Genomic DNA, 27,765 nt, shown 5'->3' with positions numbered 1-27,765 from the left:
TAAGATTATTTAATTATAAATTATTTGTATAATTATTAAACATTATGCAATTTTGTTATTACCATTACCGCAAATTTGCGGTAAAACTTAAATAAAATTTATTTACAAAATAACATTTAATGACTTGGTCTTAAACGGTTGATTATATCAAAATAATCACACAAAAAGACACAGATAGAAAAGGAACTGATCGTATACTTATTAGATTAGATTCCGGTTGGCATAGCATAGTACAATACAAAAATACAACTACTTTAGCTAGCCGGAAGCAATACAAATAAAATTTGTGTAAAACAGGCGATGATTAAAATTTGCGAAATTATATAAACAAAATAAAATACAAAATAAATATTATAAAACTTATTTACGTAAAGAGATCTATAGTTTTTAATTTCTGTACCAGTTGTATTTATAGGTAGAATGTCATTGCATTTGCCCTTTTCTATGTTAAATTACTAGCTAATTTAATATCTTTTCTGTACTTATCATCGAAAAGAGGTTGTGCTTGCGTAAAATCGCGCAAATGTATTTTTTCCATGTGTAACGGAGGTAGAAAGGATTTAAAAACAACTGCTAGTAGAACAAAGCCTATGATAAAAAAGAGAGCCTCTGCGGTGTGCATTACATGAGGCAAAATACCGTAGATAAGCCACAGGTTGCTTTTGCGTTTCTCATCTAGATCTTCTTGTTCCTGGAAATAATGGTAATAAAAAGACAAATAAGCCATAATTTCAATAAAAGTCAAAAATCATTTAATCATGTAGGTGACGCAATGTACACTAATGAATGTCAAAAAAGACATATACATTAAATGCTTTTAATCTTACATTTACTGCCAGTTCTCAAATCAAGGGCGTAGAACGGAAGAGCAGAACTGGCAATAAACAACGAATAAACCCAAGAGTTTTAGAAGTCAGAAGAAGAAAACCATTACAGCTATTTTAAATTTTACTTCAATTTGTTTATTCGGGTCTCGGTAAACTCAAGTATAAACGTATACGGATTTGAATAAATTTTAAAATAACAAATTCTTTTGCAAAACTCACGATTTTGAAATACGCTGCAGGTATTATCATGTCTGAGAAGGGGCTCGTAGCTTGGTTGAAGTTAACATTCGCAACTTGCACGTTCAATTGTAATGTTAATTTAGTAGCCATGACTGCGCCAAGTTTCTGAGAAAACAACAAATTAATTATATGAAAACTAGTTTGATTTGTATGCGTCTATTAGTTTGTAGGTTTTCAAAGAGCAGTATCAAGTTAAATTTCTTTTTTAAAGCATACAGGGATTTTATTATATATTTAGTCGAAATTAAAACATATATATAATATTCAATTCAATTCAAAATCATTTATTCATATAGGTAACACAATGTACAATGCTATGAACTTGAAGAAAATAATTTTACATTTACTGCCAGTTCTCAAATCAAGGGCGTAGAACGGATGAGAAGAACTGGAACAATAAACTCTCCGCCACTCTTTTTAATCGCCTAGTTTTTTGTTTTACACAACGTTTGTAAGGAGCTGCAACCATTACACCATGTTCCACATGACATCTTAAGTAATAAAATAAATTAAAAACAAAGATTTGTCCTCTATCAGCAGGAGGCATGGTGAAATAGGATTGAATAGGTGATTAAATACATAGTACAATAACGCTACTGTAAACTCTCTCTGCGAACATATAAAGCTTTCGACAGTGTCGGAGACAGTATTCAGTAGGTGCGGTGCACCTTTGTCATCGGGGCTCAGTAAAATCGACTGATTCTGACCCTTGGTATTGCAAGTATAGAAAGACTAATACATACACTATTTAGTACTAACGATACAACCATCATCAAAAATAATATTTAATATTAAATACATAGTATATACAATTTCGCTACTGTAAACTCGCTCGAACATATAAAGATGTCGATTATGTGGGAGATAGTATTTAGTAGGCGCAACGTCTTGGTTAACGAAGCTCTGTGCAACTGTTTCTGATCCTTGGTATTGCTAGTAAAGAAAGACTTAGAAGAGATTGTGGCGAAGACGAAGACGTCTCATTTTTCAATTATTTATTTTGTATTATAAAACTATTTAATAGATTTCAAAGTAGTAGCAATAAAAGGAGAAATTACTGTTTTTCACGGAAATGTTGTGATCGTTTGCCAACGTAAATTAAATGTTCCTTAACAAGGAAATCCAATAACTTACCGGATCGATCAGCACATCACTGCCATGAAGTTCCTCGTCAGGTTCTATGCCCTCAATCCGCTCGTAAAGTACGGGGTCGGCGTTCAAAAAATGCGCGTTTGACAGCACAAAACTTAGACCTGAAATATAAAGGTATATTTTTAGTCTAGACAAACATTTTTAAGCAAGTTGGTCAGCCTTCATCACTTGCGAAGCCTTAATAATTATTTCTATACAAAAAACACAATCCTGTCTTAAAAGGTGACCAAAAATCAACACTAACGCGTAATAAAAAATCACATACAAAATAAAAAACAAACAGAAGAAATGAATTACATTATGCAAAAATTCACTGATTACTATAGGCACTAACAAATAGAAGAACTTTTGTCAATTAGAGAACGTTAATCTAGGTAATACAGCGAATGACATGTGCCCTTTTCAGAAGGTTAGGTCTAGCTAAGAAATAACGGCGGGCCCATCGGGCACCTTGAAGCTAAGGCACTGCTCATTTTTACCATAGGAATCAAACCCCGTATGTTTACGCTAAGTTAATTATTAAGAAGGAAGACATATAAATAGTCAAAAAAAGCATAATCTAATATATAAAATTCTCTAGTCGCGGTGTTTGTAGTTAAACTCCTCCGAACTGGCTCGACCGATTTTGGTGAAATTTTTTTGTGCATATCGGTCAGGTCGGCGAATCGGACATATTCTACTATTTTTTATTAAATTTTAGACAAAATATTTTGTTTTTACTTTTTTATGATACAGCATACAGAAATACATACAACCCTTAATTTTCAAACTAAAAAAATGTTTCCTAGAAATAATATACATGGCAAAACAACGTTTGTCGGGTCAGCTATTAATAATATAATAATGATTTTATGTAGGTACCCTCATAAAATGATCTAGGCGCTTTAGGCCAACCGCATTGGTTTACTGCAATTCCCAATAGTGAAAGCGAATGCTACTATAATGTTGAGCTTTTATAAAACAGTATCAAACTTGGTATCAATTATATTTTATGGAAATATTAACAAAAATCTGTTTTAACTAGACTTTCGGCTACTGGTTAAACCGTTATGAACTATTGTATTATGAAACAAACAAAAACATTTTAAAAGCAATTATTAATATAATGATCATTAATTTTTAATTGTTATTAAGGCTATTACTTAATCTTATCTTGAAATAAATCATTACCACTGGAACTGTTACCACTTAAAAATAAATCTGGTGAAAACTTTCGTAAGGATTATTTGGAAGATTACGTTACTAAAAGTTCTACATCTATAATAGATATATTATATTATAATAGGATAGCGGTACAGGCGATCTAAGGCCCAAAAATCGATTGCGTGACACGGAAGGCTTATTACCTAATAAAGAAAAGAAATATCACTGAAACAGTACAAATCTGAGGTCTCCAAGCAATAATGGTAATGAATTTGTTTTATTTGGTTAACACGCTAATGCTATTTAATAAAAACAATATTAATACAACATCATGCTGACGTTACACTATTCATATCTGAAGAAAGGCTGAATCGATTTGGCTGAAAATTTATAGGTAGTTTAGAACCAGGAGACGGGCATAGGACCCTGTTTCGTGACAAAAACAAAACGCATCAAACAGAAAAACGTAATTTATCAGTCAAAACATCAGTCTAGCCGTTAATTTGTTAAAAATTACAAAACGCAACTGACAGCTAAACGTATGGTTACGTATGAACTTTAGAATTTAGAAGTATTGAAAATTAGAAGTTTTAAAGTTGATCGGTTGATGGGTTTATTTCGATGCCACGAACTAAACGATTGAATCTTTTCCTAGAAAGCCGTAATGCAACAAATGGGTGGATCGATTTTGATGAGTGTTAAGGGGGATTTTAGAATAGTTCAGATTATTTACAATTAGATGTTTTTGAAGTTTGAAATTCTGTATTTAATATGTGTACAGGACAACTTCTTTCGTTTCCGCTAGTAATGAATAATTTTTAATGTTTCCGAAGCTGTTTTTATAGACTTGATAATAATATTATCCTTATCTATATTTTTTACTTCATAAGTATTAAATTTGCATTTAAATGAATATCTTAGATGTCATAAAAGTCAAAAATCATTTATTCATATAGCAACACAATGTACACTTATGAACGTCAAAAAAGAAATGTACATTAAATGCTTCTAATTTTACATTTACTGCCTCGAATCAAGGGCGTGGAACGAAGTAGCACCCGTTCACGAGTATGACGCATGGCCAGCCATCGGTCATAGTACTCCCCAACAAAATAATTTTCACTTATTGCTTACCGAAGAAACATGGTGATATATCGGAGACGCCATTAACACAGTCCTCATTCTTGCAAAGACATATGTTATCTGTATTATTTGAGTAGGAATCGTCACTGAAGGAATAGCGGAAGACCTCTGGGCCAAAGTCCATGGTCCTGGTGTCTCGATATTGAAGGTTGAAGATCCGGCAAAACACGTTGCGGTACAAACGTAGCGGTGTGTCTTCCGTGAGGTCTGGTGGGTATATGATACCCTCATATGCATCTACGAAGGTGTTACAGCGGGACCTATAATTTTTTGAGATATTTTGTTAAATAAAAAACTACACAGTAGATGCGAAAGGCGAAACGACAGCGCGTACCGTTTGATTTGTCAATTGCATCACTTAGTTTAATAGGCATTGACAAGAGTAACATAGTCAAGTTACTCTTGATAACATTGTGAGACCGTTATGCGCCATAAAGAAGAGGCGGAGAGGGCCATAGAAGGTATCCGCGTCGCTCTTCCACCGTGCACCGCCTTGTGCAGTCCTCGGCACGGACGCTTCAGCGGGTGAACAGGGGTTCATGCGTCAAAGACAAGGGATCGCATCCTTGCAATATATATATATATATATATAATTGCAATCATTCCACATCATTAATGGACATGTTGGAACGTATCCAAAATAAATTTACTCGGTTCTTGTACCTAAGGCTGTATGGAGTATACCCATTTTATCCATTGATGTATCCAACCTTGTTTGTTATAGGCATGGTTGGATACAACAAATTGGAAACAAGGAGGGACATGGCTCTTGCCACGTATATGTTTAAATTATTGCGTGGTAAGACGTCGAATCCGGGGGTCTTGAAAGAGATTAACCTATGTGTACCCAACAATTACGTGTGGCGTAGGCGGCGTCCACGTCTACTAGCAGTGCCCAGTGCTAGAACAAATTTGCTAGGCAAAGCTGAGATAACGCGCACCTTACATAAATACTCAATGAACAAGCGGACGGCACAGATCTTTTTACATGTTCCCTGAGTGAGTTCACAAAAATCGCACTTTATGTTATATGTTATAATTAATATTTACATTGTTCAAAACAAAATACAATTTTATTGTAACATTAAAATTCAAGACTTATGCAATATTTTAAAAATATTTACGTTCATTCCTTTAGTCTAAGTAATTATTGTTTCACCAATTTTAAGCATTTCTTTATCAATATACAAAATGTAACAGGGAGTGATTTAATTTATTTCTATTATGATATGTTATATTTAAGGACCACACTATTGTATTAGGTTAGCCTGTAAAGATAGTGATGTGGAGAAAAATAAATAAATAAAGAAATAAATAAACATAAGGCGTGTTTTTTTGTTTGAATTGCGTTTCGTTATTGGAAAACAAATTTAGAACCAACCAGCCTTTTGTCACCCGATGAAGATAAATATATCATATTGCGAATGCGGAAGAGTTACTGCATCTGGCAGGACACACTTCACGAGACTGACGGCCAACTCCTAGTAATGCCTCTCAACAAAAGAAAAAGATGAACAAAATTATTGCAGTTTTAAGGTTGTCAGATATAATACTCACGGTTTGACATCATAGCCGAGTTGGGTAAGTCCAGCTTCACCATTATAGGTTTTAATTTTGAATTTATCTTGATTTGTTGATCCCACTTCAAACCTAAAGTCGTCGATGTCATACAGCTGGAATATAAAAAAAAATTAAATATCGTTTAACATAAGGTAGCTTATAAACGTAAATAAAAAAAAATATGACTACATGTTCTGGCATCTCAAATAAAGGCGTACAAGACGAGGAGAAGGAAAAGTTGACTGTAAGTATTTTTATATCATATAAAATATTGTGAAATAAAATATTAAAAATACTAACAAAATAAATATTATATCTTTAATGTATTATGACACTTTTACGAAGTATTTAAAATGATAATAGGTTTTCAGAATAGACAAAGATATAGTATGTTTCTATGATAAATGTGACTTCAGTTACAAAATTGCTAAGTAAGAGAAAAAGTTAAGATATAACCTACTTTGCGTTATAAATAATTGAATTAAATATTTTATGTTGATAATGTCAAACAGCTGGAATACAGCATTATATATTAGTCGACATTATCGACATAATATAGCGAAATTAGAGACTTATCACTGAATAAATTCATAACTCTCGTTAAACGTAAATTAATAAATAAAGCTTTTTTTATAAATTTGACGATTATTTAAATGATCCTAATCCTTGGGATTTATTTGCTCCAGCTCAATTCTTTAAAGCGATTAAAAGAAATGGCGGAGAGGTTCTTGCCAGTCCTTCTAGCTCGCTCTACGCCCTTGACTTGCGAACTGGTAGTACATAAATGGAAATTTACAATCAATTTAATATCTTTTCTGTTGACGTTCATAGTGTCTTTATGATTAAAGTTATTTTGAGTTTATCAATTACTTATATTGTAATAATTTGAGAACATGATGTACACAACTAACCTAACATAAACTTAAATTTTCTCACTTAGTGAATATAATTCTTTAAAAAATAAAGTATCTTTAAACCGAAGAATAAAACACTTATTTACGTACTCTATCTAATAATCCCATTTTCTCGAATTTGATGACACCAGGCATGACCTTATGACCAAAGTTGATTAGGGGTTCATCAAAACCCCACAGGAACTCATGAGCAGATATCCTCAGAATTGGTTCGGACTCCAGTTGTTTGGCAAGCATATTGAACCCAACTCGCGTTAAAAATGCAGATTTGGACACCATTGATGCTATAGCCTGAAAAATCATTTCTTAAATCTCTATAATTGAACAGTGGTTTTGTTACTTTGGACATATTTGAGAGCAGTACCTACACCGCGCGACTCTCATCCCTGAGGTCGTAGATTCGGTCACCGGCAGTGCACCAATGGGCTTTCTGTTTATGTGCGTATTTAACATTCGCTTGAATGGTGAAGGAAACATCGTGAGGAAACCTTATTTTAGAGCCAAACAGTCGAAGGCGTGTGTCAGGCACAGGAAGTTGATCATCTACTTTTATTAAATTGACAAATGATCATGAAACAGATACGAAAATCTAGAGCCCAGACCTGGTTTTTTTATTTGCTCGCAAATATGAGTTATAAATCAGCTAAACATGCGTCATGGAATATTGAGATTATTTGTAAATATAACTAACTGTATGTTTAATCAAATAAATAGTGTTGCTTAATAATCTTTAGATTGACTGATTCGGCAAGCATTTAAGACTAGCCAATTGGGGATATTAAAGTGTTCTCTATAGCTTTATCATTCTATCACCCTTAAAAGGAAAGATTACGATAGCTACTATTTAATTTATTTGTTATAATATTTATATATTGTGGATATACATGACAACTATAATTAGTATAAATCTTACGATTTTTTTTATAAAATATTACACCTCAAATTTTAGATTTTGGTAGTAATTTATGCTTAACAATGCAGGTTAGGTATCTTAACAACGCTTTTTAAAATTAATCAGTTCACTACCGAATAAAATCACTACTTACAGTGTTTATTCTGTTAAATTTGCGAAGAATTAAATTTTAATGGTGGCAAGTTTCGTCATGTTTTATCATCTCCGTTGATTGTCATCCGTAATTCCCGATTACATATTTTGATCTCCTTGGGATTCGAACCCACGATCTGAACATGTTGAAGAAAGCAAAAATATTGTTTTGGATTGTGCTCTCCTATGTTTGGACGAAAATTGTTGTTAAGAATTTTAAATAAATACGATGTTAAATCACCATGCTCGTATTTTTGTAAGAGTTTAATAAACTCACCAACATGGCAATGTTTGGAAGGGTGAGGTGTACGTCTTTCGGATCCGCCACTGACTTCTCCGGAACAAATCGAGGAAAGAGCTTTGGAGAGTACCTCATTACTCCCAGTTCTTCATCCAACTCGAAATCAGCATTTGTACGATATTCCCTAAATATTAATTTGACATTCAAGACCCTTCCTAGTTTAGAGTATATTGTAACTGTTTTACTGATTAAAATTGACATTACTAGAAAACTTCTGTGATATATTTCTTTATATATACCTAATAACTAGTTAATTATTTTAAAGAGAAGGTAAAGGCAAGAGCCTTTCCAGATATTTTTTATTATTTATTAAAGTTTACCACATCATTGATAGTACTAAATCTACGTATGTGTTACAAACTCTTTTATAAAAATAACAATTTGGGTAAACATCTATGTTAGGGAGCGTTCAAGTATTATGTAACGAATGATTCCTCTTGTAAAACGTTACGATGCAGGGCGGGGATTGAATTACGCGTTACTGTTAATATTATCTTCGACTTTCCGGTACTTAACACCACAAATTGGTAACTTTTAGGTATAAAGAGTCACTGGGTGGTCACGAAACGTTTTACTATTGGGTACAGAACGTTATGGCGCCTTACATGGGGGGGGGGGTCAAGAATCTCCAAAAGTTGGGTGACGTAGTACTTGAACACTCTCTTTCAAAAAAAAAATATTATTACAATTTAAATTAATTTAAATTAAAACTTAATAAAACGCTCATTTCTATAGCAAAGATACTCACTGGTATGTAAATGGTCCGACTTCTTCAACCTTCAACTTAGTATCGATTCCCGCTAGAAACAGATCAGCGTTAGTGATATTGAAGAGGTAAGCCTGCACGTATGCCCCTGGAAGATTTGGCTTCTGCAGTACATCGTAGAGCATCGAGTCTTTACTTATTCTTGTTTTCTGAAAGGGTTATATACAATTTAATATTATATATCCTGACATAAGTTACAATTTAAAGAAATGCACTTTCTACTACATAACTCCCCAAGAGTGGACAGTGTTCGCTTTATTCGAAGTTAGTGGAATACAAACTAAAACCATACATATTTTCATGAATTACTGTCGTCGTTAAATATATTTATTAACCAAAATACATATACTATCCTGACAGTACTAGGTCAATACGGTAACGTCGAATTATGTAGATATATAGTGTCGGAGACAGCATTCAGTAAGCGCAACGTCTTTGATAACGGGGATCTGTGCAACAGACTGGTTCTGGCCATACCAAGGACTGTTAAACAGTCTTTCTCTCTATTTTTTTTTACTTTATATTTTTTTGGTGGTCTATTTACAACAAAAAATATAGAGTTTCTCATTAATTTACTTTTAACTTAGTATTGCACTGAAATGTTTTTATATGCCTCCCGCCGCCTTCCGAAACAAAACTATACCAACTAAAAAAAACTAGCTCAAAGTTCATTTAATTCGATTGAGTGATTTGCAAAAACGTTTAATTTTTGTATATAATAATATAATTAGCTCACTGCTACAAGGCGAACTAAGATTTTCAATTTCCTTAATGCATGCTATTTCAGACAGTTAGTTTTTATGCAACACATAAATTAAAATTATTCTTCATATGCCCTAGATTCAGAGCCAAGACTTGACGCGACATATATACATAGCTATAACTTTCCGAAAACGCTAAACCTAAATAAATTTTATGTTAAACATAAAATAAATCAGTGGCGCTACAACCTCTTTAATTCTGGGCCTCAGATTTCTGAATCTATTTCATGATCATTTTTAAATCTAATAGACAAGTAGGTGATCAGCCTCCATTGCCTGACACTCGCCGTCGACTTTTTGGCTCTCGTGCCGCTCGTGTAAATGAGCCCTTAGATATATTGGTTTCCTCACGATGTTTTCCTTCACCGTTTGAGCGAATGTTAAATACGCACATACAAAGAAAGTTACAGGTGCACAGCCGATCGAACCTACGACATCAGGGATGAGAGTCGCACGCTGAACCAACTAGGCCAACACTGCTCTCAAAATTTTATGTAAGCTTCTCCAAAAGCCATACAGTCCCGGTGGTAGAAATTGCTAAGGCGCAATACCATGTTCTGGTCTTCATCATAGATTTTTGATACAGGATATGCCATCCTAAATAGAGTGGCCTTGAGGCAGCGCCGATAGGAATTGCTAACTGTAATGTTTAATTTTTTTACCGCGCATTTTTGTGGCTGACGCGACGATTATTGAGAAAACTACTCTGAAATTGCATACAAAAACGCTGTTACAGTTATAGAATAATATCTTTGGTTTCTCACATCACTTTACAAGTTAACTTTAAAAATAAATTACGATAAAATTTATCGATCACATTTAATACCCGCCCCGGCCTTCGTACGGATAGCCGTGACCCGTCAATCATGAACAAATTTATACCTAAACCTTCCTCATTAACCATTATTGGTTAAACGTACAACATTTCACTTAAACGGGTTTGTAAGTAACTTGTTCTATACAGGACACTGACAATTAACGTGGCTCTTTATAGGTAAAATAATTTTCAAAATCGATTCTGTAAAACCAGAGATTATCTTATACCTAGGTAACACTGAAAATTTTTAGAAAATGAAAAACGGCTTAATGTACAAAGTTGCCAATACTTTTATTGTTTTTCGAAGAAACCTCCGTTCCTCTCTACACATCAACGCATGCAATGGAACCACAGAGAAAAGCAGTGGGTCCATTATTCCTTAGGGGTCTCTTCTATGGCATTTTCGTATGCTTTCGCCGCATCTTAAGTAATCGTAAAGCGAATACCTTGAATTTTATCTTTAGTTTTGGGTTCGTAGCAATATATCCAGCTTTCATCACCTGTGACGATGTCAGCATTTGAGTCACCGCCGTTGAACTTATCTAACATTTGGCGACACCAGTCCATGCGAAGGTGTTTCTGGTCGTCGTTTAAAGTATGGGGAATCCATCTGGTACTAAGCTTCCTGACGCCTAAATGTTGGTGTAATATTTTTTGAACTTGACTCATACCAATGCCTAGGCTTGCCCGTGTCTGCTGATAGGTCACTCTCCTATCTTTCTCTATCATGCGTCTCACAGCATTGATGTTATCTTCAGTAGTCGCTGTTAAAGGACGTCCCTCACGCGGATCATCATTGAGATTGCTACGTCCACGCTTAAACTCGTAAAACCAATTGTAAATAGTGGCACGAGATGGGTCTTCATTAAGAAATGTTAAACGCAGCCTATCATAGCTTTGTTGTTGAGTAAGCCCACTAGAAAGTCATAATAAATCATTGATCGAAAATTTTCTCTATAAATTTCACGTGTAACAAGAGTTTTAGATTTGCCGCCAATTCACAAAAACTAATGACAAATAAATGCAATATACTTCATTAGGTTACCAAAGAGTTCTTAAATTGAAATTCAAAAAAAGTTTTCATTAGCAATTTCTAAATTGCCAATTCTAAACATTTTCAGTGTTACCCAAGTATTAACCTCACAAACTTCACCTCATTAAAATATTATAGTTTAAATAAACATTTTTATATTTAAATGAACTCAGAATATTAACATCGTCAAACTACTAATTTCTTTTTCGGTTGAAAGATACTTTATTTCTCAAAGAATTACATTCACCTAGCGAGAACATTTAGAGTAAGTTAGCTATGTACATCGTGTTAGGAAAATATTTGAAAATAAACTATATAAAATAAAAATATTAGTGTCTCAATATTTGAAATATTTTTTATAAAAGTGCAGGTAGGTCCCATCGATGTTACAATAGGCTTATGTGACTAATATGAATAGTAATAATTTCTTAGACGCTTTTTGTTGTTTTGTAAATACATATTTATGCAATTAATTTATATTGAACTTTTACGATTTTTACAGACATAAATATAGAATGTGTGTTTTTTTGTTATTTAATAGGTATGTTGTTAATTATATTATGTACTTTTAAAAGTTTTTTTAAATTTGGAAAAAGGTTTTATTTATTTTAAACTGGATGGCAATGTAAATATTTGTGCGCTTTGACACAAAATATTAAGTTTGTTTAATTTATCAATATTTCTTATGGAATATTTTGTATCTGAGATTTGTGTAAAGTATAGATTTATACATATTGACTTAAAAAAACGAGTGGAGCATGACGTACAGACCCGAGCGGTAACGCAAGTTCGGCTCTGTACATCGAGAGCAAACAACGTATACGGCGAGAGAACGTTGAGGTACTTGCTACCGCGGCTAATTAATGGTCTGCCCAATCAGATATTAGATTGCCTAGCGCCAACCAACATAAAAAGTTGAAAAACTACTTTTATATGAATTTGTCGCGCTCCTAAACAAGACTGCTATGATTACATTAATACAAACCACAGCGGTTTTCTAATGTAACATATTATGAATGTATTATATTATTTTGTAATATAAAGAAATTAAAAAAAAAAATAATTTGTTAGTAATTTTGTATATTAAAATTGAGGTATTGTAAACGTATGTCTGGTTTATACTCATAAATTTGGTATCTCTGTATAGTTTTTCAGTTGGAGTCAAATAATCGTAATATAATAATGTCTTCAATAATTTATTTTGCATAATATGTATTTTATAACGTTTGGTAGGCCCATTGATCGATTAAGTAGTCTATATGTGGCTTAACCATATACTTATAATGAGTCGGATGATAATTTTATTTTAAATATGGAATTTATAATTATTTGCCTTGTAAAAATAGGCAACTAATGGAGATTTTTAGCAAAACATTTCAATATTTGGATGTCCGTGAGGCACACGTTATTTCTATTGACACACATATATTTTTGCGTCGCCCATGATAAAGGTGTTAAACGCTCAAACCTTTCAAGATTTAGTTTAATATCAACGCGAACTTCGACCTCATCCATATTTTAATCTATAAACGTCACTGACGGCATCCGTAACATGATATTTACGAAAGCATTTCCAATAGAATACACATATGACTCGCTGATATTCTGAAAGTACCAATAGCAATTACGATTTTAATATTAATTGCATACATAACCTGAAGATTGCAGGGAATCCTGAAGGATCGCAATTTTTTTCTTTATAATATGTTGAGGGAAGTTAATAATTAGGGACGGAGTTTGCCGTGAGTGAGATGGTTATATGTTATGAATGTTTTTAACTGAAATTTGGTCGCTTAATTGTAAGGGATTCATAAATATTTACTGAATTCTATCACTCCTTCTTTAGTGTGCAAATTATCCTGCTTTGGAAATCTTTACCTCTTGAGATCAGATGAGCTCAGTCTTTTAATTTATTTCAAATTCTTCTTTTTGATCTTTTATCTTCTGCCTCGTAATAAGCTACTTATACTCGTATAGTATTGTCTTTTATTGACATAACTTTCACACATTTGATAATAAAACCGTCAAATGGTCACCGTGACCACGCACGCTGTAAAGCACGCGAAACGTCCGTGTAATTTAAAATTATGAAAAATAATTGTAAATACATAACTTCAATCCGGTAAAAAATTGTTTTATTATCAAATAAGCTACTTATATATATGAATTTTAACTCATTAACCTGGGATTAGCTCATACATTTTGTTTATATTTTTATTATTTTGTTTAGATTTTATTTTAGTTATAATTAGTGTTAAATGTTATTTTATGTCTTTTGTTAATTATTTATGCACTTCTTGTGCTTTACCGTCTGTAGGTGTTTCTTTTTTTATTGTTCAACTAGGGTTGCCTGCAAGATATCGCTTGTTAGCTATAAGGTGTAACAAACATTGTTTTTTTACATAAAGGCTTTTAGGTCATCATTTTTCAAGTATTTCCATGCCATTCATATAAAAAAATTAATACTTACATATCTCATAATTATGTGTACCGGATCTATGAGAAAGGACACGATTGCTATAACTATAAGGAACAACCCAATCACTACGAAGGTCACACGTTTACCTGAAACACAAAAACAATATAAACCTCACCTTATTTCTTTTAACCATTTATATTACTGAATAATACAGAGGCAGAATACGAAATTCCATCCGTATCAACTTGACGTCGACAACTAAGCGTTTTATAAGGCAGTTTTTGCCGCATCACCACTATGTGGAACCAGCTGCCCAATGAAGTATTTCCGAACCAATTCGACATAGGCTCCTTCAAAAAAATACCAATTCTTAAAAGGCCGGCCTTGCAGTCGCTAGCCATCCAGCATTGAGCGTGTCCATGGGTGATCACTTACATCATGTGAGCCCGTTTAACCCCTATTCTATAAAAAAGAATTTGACATTTGCATCACTGTGATTTGTATTAAAATATACCGCCATATACGTAAATATCGTATAAATATGATATATTTTAATATATATTATGATATATTAAAATACAAGCGACCCGGCTTCGCACGGATGCAATGCGGATACTAAACTACAGAAAAATTGTGAACGTTGCATATAAAAACATAGCGGCCGCTCCGGCTTCACACGGGTATAAAATATATAGCCTATGTCACTCACTGAAAAATGATTAAAATCCATCCAGTAGTTTGGATTTATTCATTACAGCGCATGGCCCGCACGCGTTAAATTTGGATATTTTAAAATGTAATTATTTACGACATCACATTAGAAACCTCAAAAATAACAGTATTTCTCCACCATTTAATTGGTGTTATTATACATATAAACCTTCCTCTTCAATCGCTATATCTGTTTAAAAAAACCGCATCAAAATCTGTTGCGTAGTTTTAAAGATTTAAGCATACATAGAGATATAGGGACAGAAAAAGCGACTTTGTTTTATACTATGTAGTGATATCATATTCCGGCCATACAATGCGCTGAGGTGATACTGGAGAACTTATAGAAACTGATCGTGGTTGGTAACTGTAGGGCACTAGTGTAAATACCCAACACACACGTTTATTCCAGTGGTAGAGCGTGGACTGTATTTAATTGTTTGCAGATGAGGTCAGGCGTAAAAGAAAACACTTATTTTTTAGATATTAACACACCACTAACCACTTTATTTGAGCACACTTTTACAAGCACGAATGGAAAACGGAAGGAAGTGAAAAACCATAGACAAATAAATTATACAACATAGAAAAATTACAGATAACAAAAAATAAACTATATTATGTTGCCAACATAAGCTGCGCCCTCAAAATGAACAATTTAAAATTTAATTGACAAATACAGCATAAATTTTACAACATAGGTTGTGTAGACATAGGAATACTTAAATATTAAAATTATACATTTTAGAATCAAACACTTTTATGAATCGATAGGTAGCAAACATATTTTTGATAATGCCCTATTGTGAACATGACCGTTTGAAAGAGTAACTTCGACAGTTCTAACCTGGCCATCTTTCCCTGGAAAGATATTGGACACACGAGCCATAGGCCAATGCAAAGGAGGACTATTATCACTACGTAATATGACCAAGCTACCAATTTTTACGTTAGAAGAAACGTCACGCCATTTGGGCCTGCTTTGTAAAAGACACAAATAATGTTTACTCCAATATTTCCAAAAGTTTTGTTTCATACTTACGGTTATAGACCAAAATTTAAGTAAATTAGTTGGTGTATCTGACATATTGTGTTCTGGATAAGAATTAAGAGGTGCTCCTGTCAGAAAATGACCTGGAGAGAGGTAATTGAGGTCATTTGGGTCGGCAGTAACTGCGGTGAGCGGTCTAGAATTAAGAACGCCCTCTATTTCTACTAGAACAGTATTGAGTTGCTCATACGTGAGTAACGCCTTGCCTACTACACGTTTCAAGTGATATTTCACGCTTTTTACACCGCTTTCCCAAAGTCCACCAAATATCGGGCTGTAACTAGGTATAAAGTGGAAATTGATTCCTCTAGCAGCCGCGAAGGATTGTACTTCGCATTGGTGACTTCGAGAAGCGTGCAAGCGATACAGTTCATCTAATTGGTTCCTTGCCCCTTTGAACGTCGAGCCGTTATCACAGTGGACGTCGCTGGGCAGGTTTCGTCTCGCAATGAATCGTTTAAAGCATGCGAGAAAAGTATCGGTTGTCAAATCTGAGGCTAGCTCTAGATGAATAGCTTTAGTGACGAAACATACAAACAATACAATGTAACCTTTGCCTATAGTTGGCTTTCGAATGCGGCTATTTTTTACCGAAACTGGCCCAGCGAAGTCAATACCAATTTTTTCAAAGACGCGGCACGCGTTTACGCGTTGCGTAGGCAAGGAACCCATCAGCTGAGCTGCAGCAGCGGCTTTCAATCTGCAACAGGTTACACATTTGTGAATAATTTTTTTTATTGTTCTTAGACCATCAATGATCCAAAATTTCTGCCTAATAGAGCTTAATAATAGTTTTTGACTGGCATGTAATAGCTTAATGTGTTCATCTTTAATTATCAAGGCTGTTATCACTGATTCCTTTGGCAATATGGCAGGATGTTGGCTAGAGTAGGGGATTGATGCGTTTTGTAAACGTCCGCCTACTCTTATAATGCCATCTTTATCTATGAACGGTGTCAGAGGTTTTAAATTGCTATCTACTCGATTGTGAACTTGTAAAGATTTAATATCACTCGCATAGTATAATATGTGTTGTTCATTATTTATAATTAACATTAGTGCTTTATTTAGCTCTTTGGTTGATAAAAATCCTTTAATTTTGTTGTTTTTGTTAGGATTAATATTTGTACAAAATCTAAGTATATAGGCAAGTACACGAGTCATTTTATTAATACTGGAAAATTTCTTTAACTTTTCATATACATCACAATCAATGGCTGTTACTTTGACACATACTGCCCTTGTAATGTTTTGTTTAAGTTCGGGTAATTGTGTCACTATCTCTGACTTCAAATAAAATTTATAATCTTTATCATGTAAGAAGGATGGGCCATACAACCACATGTTATTAGCCTTAAGTTCATTAGGATGAAGGCCTCTACTGAGACAATCTGCAGGATTCTCATCAGTATTTACATATAACCAGTGATAATTATGAGAGAGCTCTGTTATTACTCTTACTCTATTCGCGACATAGGTCTGTAGTTTCGCGGAATCTATTTTGAGCCATGCTAAAACTATTTGTGAGTCTGAAAATAGGTAAGTATTATCACATTTTATATTATTGGCACTTAATGCATTGAGTACCTTTACAGTTAATTTCGTAAGAAGCAAGACTGCATTTAATTCTAGCCTGGGAGTAGTAAGCCTTTTATTTAATGGATTAATTCTAGATTTCGAACATAACAATTGGATGTGTACATTGCCTTGTGTGTCAGTAGAACGCAAATACAAGCAGCAGCCATATGCAACTGAGGATGCGTCGGCAAAACCTAATAATTGAATGACTACACAATTATTAGCTATGGCACATCGAGGTACACTTAAAGGTTCCATCTGTGACAAGTCCCTAACAAATTCTATCCACATCTGACGTATGTCTTGTGGGGGAGGAGAGTCCCAATCTGTATTAGAAGCCCACAGTTTTTGCATGATTACCTTTGCACGAACAAAAATTGGACCGATTAACCCTAGTGGATCATAGAACTTACTAATATAGCTAAGTATGTCTCTCTTGCTATCATTTACACTAGTGTAAGGTTCAGGACATGAGCTTGTAAAGGTATCATCATTAATAACGAATTCAATACCTAAAGTTTTTACAGATGTTTCAGTTTTGCTTAAATCAACCTCGCTTTCTTGGTTGTAATTATTATTTTGTACATTTTTGAGTACTGAGTCACAGTTGGAAGCCCACTTGTGGAGCTGAAATCCTCCCAGAGCAAGTAACTCTACTAATTCAGTCTGCATTTTTAATAATACTTGCTTGTTATTATTATTAACTAATACATCGTCGACGTAGGTGTTATTAATTAAAATAGAGGATGCTAATGGAAATTGTTCCTTATATCTATTGGCAAGTTCAATCAGGCAACGAGTGGCTAAATAAGATGACGACTTTAGACCATAAGTGACAGTAGACAGCTGTATGCACTTGATGTCTTCATCTGGTGATTCGCGCCATAATATGTTTTGAAGTGAACGTTGACTAGGATCTAATCTAATGCACCTAAACATCCTACGTATATCGCAGATAAAGAAAAAGGTTCCTAATCTGAAAGCTATAAGTGTTTCTAATAAATCTTTCTGTACTACAGGGCCATTGAGTAACAGATCGTTCAATGAAATTCTTTTGTTCGTACGCATTGAGCCGTCGAATACTGCTCTTAATTTTGTAGAACGAGCATTCTCTTTAATTACAGCATGGTGAGGGAGAAAGTAAATAGGATCTTTCGATAAATTATAGCTATTTATATTAATGTACTCACCATGATTTAATTCAATATATTCATCGATAAACTTTTTGTATTCGTGGAAAAGGTTTGTGTTTTTATGTAATTTCTTTTCCAAATTAAGAAATCGTTTATAGGCTAAGTGAAATGATTCTCCCAGTTCTAAGTTTATTTGATGTAACGGGACTTTAATAGGCATCGAAACTTGAAATGTATTATTGTCAAGCTTTGTAGTCTCATTAAAAAACTTTTCACAATACTCTTGTTCAGGTAATTGCTCGGGGAAGATTTCAGACACTCGCTCAGTTTCCCAAAATGCACTCAATGACTCATTTAAATTGCTATCACACTCCTGACAAAATAAAGATATAACCTGCTTACTGTTGGCAGTGTCATAGGCACTGCGTCCCGCTACTATGTGCCCAAATGATGTGTGAATTATAGATGGTTGCTCGGAGAATGTTGTGCCTGTTTTTGCAGGACCCTCGTTACTTATTGACTCATGGAGTGGCAACAGGGCCTGGAAAAAGACATCAGCTCCTAACAATACATGCACATCACCAGGCATATTAAAGGTAGCGTCAGCTAGATTGCAGTTAGCAGGAAATGTTAGATTGGAAGTGTCGATAGGTGCTTGAGGCAACTTTGTGGTTATCGTTTTAACAATATGACAATTAACATTGACCTTATATGGATATACTATAGAGTGTACATCAAGGTTTATTTGCAAGTTAACTGTTTGCTCAGTGTTGGTAATGCCAATTATAATTGATGCATTGTTGTCGGGAACCTTGCCTAATATAAGGGCAAGTTTCTCAGTGATGAATGATACTTGTGAGGCACTGTCCAATAGTGCTCGTGCGTAAATAATCGTGCCTGTCTGGGAAATAAGCTTAACTCTAGCAGTAGGCAAAAGCACTTGTCCCCGAGGAGCGCTCGATAACAAACTGACAGATGGGCTCGATGGCTGTTGATCTGTTTGATGCAGTAATGTGTTATGAGGCTTTTTGCATTCACCACACTTAAAATGATATTTACAGTTGCGTTTATGGAAAGACAGACATATTTTGCACAGCTTATTTGCTAATACAAACTCTAGACGTTTTGTGGGTGCTGCCATTTTAAAATTTGGACATTGGAAAAGTTTGTGCGGAGACTTACAATAGGTGCAGGAGGTAGAAGCAGGTGCAGTTACTGCAATACTAGTCAACCGTTGGGGTTGAGGTTGCTTGTTGGGAACGGAGTCGTTTTCCAATGACAATGCTCGACGTTCCAGGTAACCTAAAAGCTCCCCTACTGTGGGTAAACACTTGTTGTCTCTCTCCATCTGGAATGCAGAGCGTGTAAGGTTGTCTAACTTCCTCACTAGCACACACACAAGCAAGCTGCTGCAGCTGTCGACAGGCTCCTCGAGGTTTTTTAAAGCTGCGAGTGTCTGTTTAACGTCTGAAATTAGTTTACGGATTGTGTTAGGAGTAGAACGAGTAATGGGTTGCAAATCTAACAGTGTATGTATGTGTTCGTGTATGATTTTAGTTTTAATATCATATCTCTCTTTAAGTAATTTTATTGCTTCAGCATAACTATCGTCCTCTAATGGGAGGTTTTTAATTAAAGCTGCTGGCTCGTCACTTAGAAAACCTTTAAGATAATATAGCTTTTGAACAGGTGAGAGAGACTCATCTTTGTCAATCATTGCGCTGAAAAGGTTTATAAACGAGTAATACTCTGTATATTTGCCAGTGAATGTTGACATGACTATGTTAGGTAATTGAAGCTTTGACCTAATGCTCGAAGTTTGCTTACAATCTGAGTCGTTAAGCGTCTCATTTTTAGTGTTCAAATTGTGTTTTTTGATTGTCTTATCGATATTAGAGAGAATGTCGAAGTATATTTCTTCGATTTTACTAAAATCCTCCGGATCTTCAGGATTTTGTGCACATATTTGGATACAAGCATCGCTATATTCTTGAAAAACGCTGACGACCCTATCTCTTACAACTATAAGTCGTTCTAGCGAACGTGATTGCAACTCACCTGATAATAGTGCATTATGAATTTTAGTAATAGACATCTTTGCATAACCCCTTTTTGCAATATTAACTTTTGTGTCGGCCATGTTCACTAATAGGGCAATATATTGCTAGCTTTCCTAATGTTAGTTAACACTTGAACCGAAAAAATACTTAAAACTATGTGTATTTTGTTACAATTAATTAATACTAAAATCAAAATGGTGGAGTTAAATGACGCTTGATGCTTGCTTACGCGCAGTACGAACGTTGTCGGCGACCGCGTCGTTTGCTAGTTGCTACGGTGAGGCGCGCAGTGATTGGCTACTGGTTGATTGCACTCGTACGTGATTCGTCGGTTTCGGCGCTCGTATGCTGTGGTGCCAACTGAAGGAAGTGAATCGCAGTTGACATTGACAGACAGCTATTGTGTTTATCGACTCGCTCTTTCCGGTCCGTCTTCGCTTGTTTGTTTGATTGATGTGCTCCTTCCTCTTTGTCTTTGGTAGTATATTGAAGACTTTGTGAGGGCTTCGTAATAAAGATGGCGGGCGTATGTAATAAAGATGAGTTGGTAACTAACTTGATGTTGATGCTTTTTCTTTCTACGGATACCTCTGCGTCCTGGGTTCTGCGTTGTAGTTTCTTGCTGCCCTCTCGGGAGAATTCTTAAAGGCGAAGACGGCTCGCGGGAGAATTCTTTAACGTAGACGGCACGTGCAGACAAGGCGATGGCGCATCATAGAAGGACCATTATGTAGGGCACTAGTGTAAATACCCAACACACACGTTTATTCCAGTGGTAGAGCGTGGACTGTATTTAATTGTTTGCAGATGAGGTCAGGCGTAAAAGAAAACACTTATTTTTTAGATATTAACACACCACTAACCACTTTATTTGAGCACACTTTTACAAGCACGAATGGAAAACGGAAGGAAGTGAAAAACCATAGACAAATAAATTATACAACATAGAAAAATTACAGATAACAAAAAATAAACTATATTATGTTGCCAACAGTAACACAGAAGGCAAAAGATGGACCGATAAAATGAAAGACTCATCGTCCTCAAAACTGTACACTGTAACGAAGGCGATGAAGACAGATGGAAACAGATAGTCCGCTGCAGATGTTTCATTGGTGTGTAACAAAATAAAATATTAAAAATACAATTAAAATATATATAAGATAACATAAGCAAACAATAAAATTACCAGAAATTTTAGGTAAAGCAGATAACAAACATCAGCAAATAGCGAATTAGGTTAGAGATAGGCACCCAACAATGCTTTCTCTAAAACTGATCAGCCCACTACCGAAATTATCCAGCTCCGGATAAGCACTGTTCAATCCGATAAAATCGCGAAGAATTCAAAAGAGAGGTCACTGAACTCCTAGGTTGGTTTTTGCAGAAGGAATTTGAAAATTTTTGCTGACATTAGACCTTCGATTCATAATATTTTAATATCAAATAGCCACACGTAAAGCCTCTAATAGCCTCTATAGCCATAATAATAATTATTAGTATTATGGTGGAAATTTCTACAAATTCGGAATTTTATATTAATATATTAAATTTATAATTGTCTAATTTAGATAACGTATCGTTGTTTTGTCTTATGGTTATACAACATAATTGAGGCTACATTAAATAAATAAAAGTCTATTTAAAATTTATTAATTCTGGAAATTTTGTATCGCGTGAACGATTCTAATTATTCTCTGGAATAATTTAAGTGGGTTTCTTGTATTTTTTAAAGTGCAAACACGTATAAAATAAGTAATAATTCAAAAAATAAGACATTTTAGTAATTGAATTATTTCTAACTGCGTTGTATTGAACGAATTGCCATATTTTCATTAGGTTTTGTATATCAGTTAGTAAGGAAGAAAATTTGTAGTTGTAGAATAAATGTCATGGAAAACTTTAGATCAAACCTTTGATCGTACGAAATTATGTATGTTGGGGAATGCTAGGAATATCAGGAAATGTTCTGATCGAGACAATTGACCGTTGATTGTTACCTTGGTTAATAATTGAGATTCCTTCTATTACTTTTAAGAATCATCATTTAATTTGATTTGTTTTGTTTTTATTTAATTGTTCCATAATTTAGAATTCTTAACCTAACGGATAATAGTACAAAAATTATTTCGACCAATCAGAGCCGAGGAAATGCCTCGAGTGGGGTCGAGCCGCCATCTTGTCTTTGCACGGTGCGTTCAAAACGTCGGTTTCGTGCGTTCTTTGCAGGGTAGTTCTGATTGAGTATGCAGTGGAGCATTCTATGTGTTTGTGGTTGGGAAGATTATGATTAAAAGAGAGATCGGTGCCTTGAACCCGCTCATTATTATTTTAGCTTAAAGTGTTATTTGTAATGTCAATCAATGGAATCAATCAAAATTTAATAAAAAAATCAATGGCGTTACAATCTTTTTAGGTCAGGGCTTTAAATTTCTGTATCTGTATCATGTTTATCTACATAGGCAAGTTGGTGATCAGCCTTCTGTGCCTAACGCAAGCCCACGACTTTTTTTTGGGTCTAAGGCAAGCCGGTTTCCTCACGATGTTTTCCTTCGCCGTTCGGGCGAATGTTAAATGCACACATAGAAAGAAAGTCCATTTGTGCACAGACGGGGATCGAACCTACGACCTCAGGGATGAGAGTCACACGTTAAAGCCACCTTTTTTTTTTTCCCGTTGGCCACCAGGCAGGCCAACACTGCTCTAAATCCAATCCAAATTAAATACTGTACGATAATTATTGGTGTTTTTTGTGCTCGCACTTTACTGACATACTACCCACTAAACCCTTAGAGGGTGCCCATGACCATATCGATGGAGACACAATATGTAATTTTTATCATCTTAATTTAAACATCACAAGGTTATATAAATCATCTAAAATATATAGGTTACTATATCAACGTGTATATTTACTATTTAAGTAACTAACTATTTTAATAGCTATCAGAAAATATCGAATAAGAATTTAAAAAAAAACACTTACCCGTGGACATAGACTCTTGACACATAATATTGTTTGGTTTCTTCTTGTTTGTCATTATCTAAAACAAAATATTATAAAATATAGTTTTCTTTGTCACTTAAGAACTACCGTACACGGCTTAACCTAAGGTCATGAATTTGTTATGTCTCTTTCCTTATAACTATCAATGTTAGATACTCAGATGCATCCCTTAGGTAAAGAGTGAAAGTGTTTACAAAACAAACAAAAAAACACTAGACTAATGCTAGCATTGTCAGAAAATGTTCTGATCGAGACAGTCGACCGTTGTTTTATTGTTACTTTGGTTAACACTTGACGCCCATTAATGTCGCTAATAACGATGTCAATAACGATGGAAGGACGATATTTTTCCGACATATATAACTACTTATATATTTAATCTGACAAATGCATGTAAATAAGATAAATTTATAAATAACTAGCTGGCCTGGCGAACATCGTATCGCCTAACAGTCGATTCTTTATTTGTTTAAAATACTTATTCTGCTATTTGGGACACCGGTCTAGCTAGTAAGGTAAAAAAAAGAAAATTGATAAGACAACAAATACATTATGTCAAAAAATAAAAATTTACCTTCCCGGAACCCCTCCACTAACATTTGAACTTTATGATATGGTATTAAAGTTCAAATTTACTTCTAAGTATTATTACGGATCTTTTGTATGAGAATATAGAAAAGTGTTGTTTTTAGACTTTTACACTCGATTTTTTAAAAAATTTCTCCGTAAGAACCATCCTCGTACTTCAAGGTATATTATAAAAAAAATCAGACAAATCGGTCAAGCTGTTTTCTTGTTATGTCGTGACAACGGAAAACGGGTTTCATTTTTATATATAATTGAGTGAAAAAGTCTAAAAACAACACTTTTCTATATTCCCATACAAAATATTCGTAATAATACTAAAAAGTCAATTTGAACTTTAATACCATATCATAAAGTTCAAATGTTGGTTCCGGGAAGGTAAATTTTTATTTTTTGACATAATGTATTTGTTGTCTTATCAACTTTCTTTTTTTATCTTACTAGCTAGACCGGTGTCCCGAATAGCAGAATAATATAAGTATTTAAAAAAATATAAAGAATCGACTGTTAGGCGGTACGATGTTCGCCAGGCCAGTTAGTAAACAATAATATTAAAGAAATTTAAAAGATACTTTTTTATAGACACAAATCATGATGTTTTAATTAATTTATATGGGGTTAAAGCCACCACATTAATGCATGTTAATGCATTAATGCATGCACCACACCATTGCCGAGTGATGAAAAAATGTTTTCAAAAATTTTATTCTACGTTTACTAAAATTTTGACTATAGCTAACTTCAGGGTGTCGGTTTCTTGTGACGGTGTGCGCGCGCATCGTACAAATTGACTCTCATAATTTTTCCCTAACGCGCCAAAAGGTATTTATATATAAAGGTGTAATGCAAGTTACCAAATACTTTCCATATGATGCCGTATATTTCAAATTTACATAAAATGTTTGCTTTAGAATTCGACAACTTAGATTGAGATATATTTTCGAATTTTACCCAAGAGATATTCATAAGTAGCTAAGCTACATCGCAAGACAGATCGTCAAGATCATTTGCAATATCCAAACATCTACTAAGATTATACACTCTTACAAATGTAGTTAACACATGACTAAACTTTTTGTTCTTGATATAATTGATAACAATCTAAGTATTATCCATAATTATTATAAGTGAAGATAATATAATAAAATTATAAGAAAATACAACAAAAAGAGTCCTGATAAATTAATAGTTCTTAATACGGCATTGAAATGTTAAGATACCTTTTACATATACCAAAATTATTTAACATATACCTACAACATACCGTGTGCATTATTGACAAAGGATAAATATAGCTTTATCACATCATACTGAGATGGAATTAACGCGAGTGAAACTACACTTACTAATTAAATAAGTTCTTATGTTATACTTCCTATCGTTACCTTACGACACTGCGCGTTGCCACACATTTCAAATATTATTTTACATTATATTGGATTTTAATCATCATTAATAAAACGATTCCTTGTTAGACTAAGTTTCCATGTATTCATCGTCTGTTTATCATCTGTATAAAAGATTATTGTAGAAAAAAAATTAAACAAAACCATATAGGTACGTAGATTAGGTATATATTTTTTTTCTTGTAAAATATTGTACGAAATGCGTGATCAATTTGGCCGATGTTATTCTAGTCAATAAATAATTTTGACGTTCGATGATAATAATACAATAAGAGGATTAAGTATATTTACTTTGGAAATATTTCTGTCTTCATTATCATATTCATAATACAGAAATACTTCTCGATACGGGCTTAGCTACGAAACAGATTCTAATGTGTTTTTTTTTCACTGACACACAGTTTCAAGATGAAACGCCATGTATTGCATTCTTCCCGGAGAAATTGGCCCACACAAACCAACAAAAATCTAAATTTTCTTACAGGTGACAAAATAAACGTCAATAAAAATTATTCATAGTTTATATTTACTCTCAAATCAAACGCAGAACTGATGAGAGCAACCGCCAAGATTTCTTAATGTTTGTCGCCGTAAACGTTTTAGATTCACACTTATCAGCTAGTTATGTTAGCTATATATTTAATGAAGCTAATCAAAAACGGTTCGACTAAACGTCTCAGAAGCATGCTTTATTCTATAATACAAGACAAGAATTTTGTCTTTGGTACAATGTGATACTTGTAAATTGTTTTTGGTCTGTAAATCTTGAAACCCACGCGTTTCAGTTCGCCAACGAATAAAATCTAACATGATGAATGAAGGAAATAAAGCGATTTCATACTTTCACAATTTTAATTTAAAATAACCTCGCCTCGATATATCTTTAACACGAAGAACACAATTGTCAGTAGTAAGAATAAGTATAAAATTAGTATGGGAACAATGAGAGAAGTTAGACTAATAATATAATAACTAATACTTTGCCTTTGAATAATTCACAATACGCATATACACTCACTAAAAATATATAAAATTAAGGGCGTAACTAATAAATAAAATAGGCAGAAATGTAATCAACTTCAAGTGCGTCTAGCATAACTTAAGCGAAACAAAAAAATAAGTGAATCAAGTGTGACAATCGGCAGTTTTAAAATATACAGCACCCTCATCAAAAATTAAAATACGTTTCGAACAATGGTATAAAAGCAAAGACATAGAACAAAATCTATGCATGCTAATTAAAAATTAATATCCATAAATGTATGCATTTATTTTTAACTTATCTCTAGGTTTCGTTATAACGTATTAATAATAATATTTATTTCCAACACACAATTATACAGTATTTACAATTTTCTTAAGCTACATAGTAATAATAGTAATAAATAAAAATTAAAACAAATTTAAAACGTTTGGTCCCTTGGACAGTGTACCCTATTGGTTTCTTTATTCGTTGTTAATTATTATTAACCTATATATTTACTGTGTCCAGTTTATGTTTCCACCACACCAACTTCTTTCTATTTAAGATCATGTATATAATAAATAAATAAAAAAAATGTAAAGTGTAATATAACAAAAACTTAAAAGGTTTTTTATTGATAATTGACATCACCTAACTTATCAAACAATTTTTATTAGTAATTTAAAATATTCTCCAACTATTCATAATTTTAATTAAAAAAAAAAATAATACATAAATTAATTTAAAAATATTGATTTTCTAATAATTTGGAAATAATTATGTAACAAATGATAAAATAAGGTCCAGTACTTTTCACTTTATAAAACAAAAAATCTTTCTATTATAATGTTATTCCAGATATAAAATAAAAACTTACATCCCCTTGCTATATAAGTATAACTTACCAAAAGAGTGATTCTAAATAAATAATCCGTCGAATTAACTCGATCACAAAACGTTAATTCACGCACAGTTATAAACTTAAAATGGTGGAGTTCACTACTGCCATAAAATTAATTGCAAACGAACTAATATAAAAAATATGTGTACTCGTCACAACTATTTACTTTCCTGTTCTTAAGGCCAAACTACACAGATACTTGAATAATTATGTTATAATGAATGCCATAGGCTCACTTAATTAATTGT

General features: G+C 33.6%; 2 protein-coding genes across 3 annotated transcripts; both read right to left on the bottom strand.

Moving 5' to 3' along the window:
* Positions 1 to 97: 97 nt before the first annotated feature.
* Positions 98 to 27,765, bottom strand: LOC125049819 (scavenger receptor class B member 1-like). Of its 2 annotated transcripts, XM_047649281.1 has the most exons (11): positions 27,522 to 27,765; positions 23,641 to 23,698; positions 14,173 to 14,267; positions 9,074 to 9,240; positions 8,302 to 8,449; positions 7,070 to 7,270; positions 6,063 to 6,178; positions 4,497 to 4,765; positions 2,202 to 2,320; positions 1,047 to 1,172; positions 98 to 691 (listed from the first exon to the last, which is right to left on the bottom strand). In XM_047649281.1, the coding sequence occupies exons 2-11, from the start codon at positions 23,693 to 23,695 to the stop codon at positions 443 to 445; spliced, it is 1,545 nt and encodes a 514-aa protein (XP_047505237.1). In that variant the 5' UTR covers positions 23,696 to 23,698; positions 27,522 to 27,765; the 3' UTR covers positions 98 to 442. The 2 variants fall into 2 exon arrangements, with proteins under 2 accessions (XP_047505237.1, XP_047505238.1); XM_047649282.1 differs by lacking the exon at positions 14,173 to 14,267.
* On the bottom strand, positions 18,429 to 21,641 carry LOC125049820. Its single transcript, XM_047649283.1, has 2 exons — positions 19,777 to 21,641; positions 18,429 to 19,135 (listed from the first exon to the last, which is right to left on the bottom strand). Exons 1-2 carry the CDS (start codon positions 20,732 to 20,734, stop codon positions 19,116 to 19,118), a joined length of 978 nt encoding a protein of 325 aa, XP_047505239.1. The 5' UTR covers positions 20,735 to 21,641; the 3' UTR covers positions 18,429 to 19,115.

This window comes from Pieris napi, chromosome 5 (genome assembly GCF_905475465.1).
Source record: "Pieris napi chromosome 5, ilPieNapi1.2, whole genome shotgun sequence".
NCBI lineage: Eukaryota > Metazoa > Arthropoda > Insecta > Lepidoptera > Pieridae > Pieris > Pieris napi.
The sequence above is the reverse complement of the archived record's forward strand: the minus strand, read 5'-3'. Positions and strand labels throughout refer to the sequence as shown.